Here is a 2,417-nt window from a genome sequence, read left to right as displayed (position 1 = left end):
CTCCTGCCTTCCTGCAGATCGACACTCGCCCCCAGCTTCGTATCATCTGCAAACTTGCTGATGGTTCACTCAATCCCAATTCACAGTGATTCGTCTAGGTACTTGTTTGCTTGAGGCATTGAATCATGGGAAAGTTGGAAAACTTGAAGTAAAATATATTTCCTTTCAGGGGAAGGAGCTGTTGATCCCAATGACCCCAACAGGGAAACTACATTGAATCAGCTTGCAAAAACGGAGATCTCACTGTCTCTGACAAGCAAATATGAGTTACGAGAAGGTGAAGATCAGGACCTCAAAAGCCTCATGATCAAGTAAGTTTTGCTCTAAACCCTATATTCTGGCAATGCTTTTGGTTTGATTTCTTTCTTTAAAAGAGTCACTTTGACACTGCTGCTCTGCCGAAGTGCATTCCTGAAGTGCTGAGTTTGTGTTCAGCCCTATTCCAACTTCGGGCAAAGTCAGGGGAACTGTCAGTCCTTCCAGAAAGGTAAATATACTGCCATTTATGTTTTGGAGCTTGACTGGCTCATTACATAACCTAGTAAGTGTTTTTTTTCCATGAAGGTGTAAAAGCACAGCCTCTAAATATATAATACCACAGTATTAAATATGTAATACCAGAGTATTTAATTACCACAGCCTAGGGAAAGCAGAGTGGATACCTGTCCAGCCTTGTAAGGGTCAGACACCCACTGTTGTCTCCTCCTCCTCAAAAAAGAACACCTCCCTGACATATGATTCTCAGGCATTTGAAAAGGATGCAACTTTCACTTCAACAGGAATATTGTATCCAGAAATGCACCTGGAAAATGGTTTATTCTGTTTGGTGAACAAATTAAGGAATGGCTACTGGGATACCCTGGGATATAAGTTACTTGATAGTAAAAAACGTTTATACAAAAACACTTAGTATCAAATTATTGGGACCCATCTTTTGGAGTTATTTCAAGCTGTCCAGAATAAGGATTGGCTTATTTAAGATCCTGGTACAACCTGTACAAGGGGAGGAATTGGGATGCTGCTCTCCTCTGCTAATATGCTTATTTTACCCAAGTGTGAAGGCTAAAAGTTGACAATAAAGGAAAATACAGCTTGAGTATTTTACATCTCTGCGATAACAAGGAGTGTAGATACAGCCTGTAGTTCAAGTCTAATCTTTTAAGCTGTGTTTTTTGCCAAATCTGAAATCAGTGAACTGAATTTATTAGATGGAATGAAGTTTCTCTGGATGAGAAGCTCACCATGAGCTGCAGTGTGAGCTCAGCCCAGAAAGCTAATGGAATCCTGGGCTGCATCAAAAGAAGTGTGGGCAGCAGGTCAAAAGAGGTGAATCTTCTCCTCTACTCTACTCTCCTGACACCCCACATGGAATACTGCACACAGTTCTGGTGTCCTCAACATAAGAAGGACATGGAAATGTTGGAGCAAGTCCAGAGGAGGCCATGAAGTTGAGAAGAGGTCTGGAGCATCAGGGTGAGGGTGCTGGGGCTGTTCAGCCTGGAGAAGGGAAGACTGTGTGGTGACCTCAGAGCAACTTTTCAATATCTGAAGGGCCTACAAAGAGCTGGAGAGAAGGACTCTGTGTACTGCAGTGAGTAACAGGTTCAAACTGAAGGAGGGGAAGTTTAGGTTAAATATCAGAAAGAAGTTTTTTATTCTAAAGGTGGTGAGACACTGGCACAGGTTGCCCAGGGATGTGGTGGCTGCCCTAACTCTGGCAGTGTTCAAGGCCAGGCTGGATGAAGCCTTGAGCAATCTGATCTAGTCAGGTGTCGTCCCTGCGCAGGGCAGTGGGTTGGGACTAGATGATCTGTAAGGTCCATTCCAATCCTAAAATTCTATGATTCTATGATTTACTTCTGAAGAAGGTTTTTGGCTATAATGCAAATTTTATAGTGCAATTTCTATAAAAGTCATAAATGCCTGCCAAAATTCTGGGGGGAAGATATCCTAATTTTAAGTGCAAAAAAAGCTCTTACTATTTATTCTAAAAGGAAGATGAGTTTTTCCTCTGTCATTGTGCAGTTTGGACCTGAATATTATAGTCCGAAACACTGAGGTTCTTCTGTAACCTTTTATCAAATCTAACTAGGGATCTAAAGTAATTAGGCAGACAAACTGGTGAGGAGGGGACATAGCTGGGAAAACTGTGGGAGAACTTAAACATCTCTAGGGACCATGGGTGACCAGGAGCATGAGTAGGGTGGGCAAACAGTGCAAGCACATCGGGTCAGGGTGACAATTTGTGCAGCAGTTTGTGCAGGCAGGGTGAGCAGGAAAGTGCCATCTCCCTCCCTTCAGTTCAAGGGGCCACTGAGGTGCTGGAACAAGTCTAGGGAAGAGGCTCATGAAAAGTCTAGAGAACACGACTTATGAGGAAGGGCTGAGAGAATTGGGTTTGTTTAGCTTGGGGAAGA

General features: G+C 43.1%; 1 protein-coding gene across 1 annotated transcript in view; it reads left to right on the top strand.

Moving 5' to 3' along the window:
• Window positions 1-164: 164 nt before the first annotated feature.
• The window catches only part of LOC103807739 (ras GTPase-activating-like protein IQGAP2), a 10,962-nt gene continuing 8,709 nt past the window's right edge, over window positions 165-2,417 (top strand). Inside the window, exon 1 of the mRNA XM_009080484.1 lies at window positions 165-311. Within this exon, the coding sequence (XP_009078732.1) occupies window positions 304-311 (8 nt within the window). The 5' untranslated portion in view covers window positions 165-303. The remainder of the gene's footprint in view (window positions 312-2,417) is intronic.

This window comes from Acanthisitta chloris, unplaced genomic scaffold (genome assembly GCF_000695815.1).
Source record: "Acanthisitta chloris isolate BGI_N310 unplaced genomic scaffold, ASM69581v1 scaffold36178, whole genome shotgun sequence".
Classification (NCBI taxonomy): domain Eukaryota; kingdom Metazoa; phylum Chordata; class Aves; order Passeriformes; family Acanthisittidae; genus Acanthisitta; species Acanthisitta chloris.
This window is presented reverse-complemented; position numbering and strand designations above follow the sequence as displayed.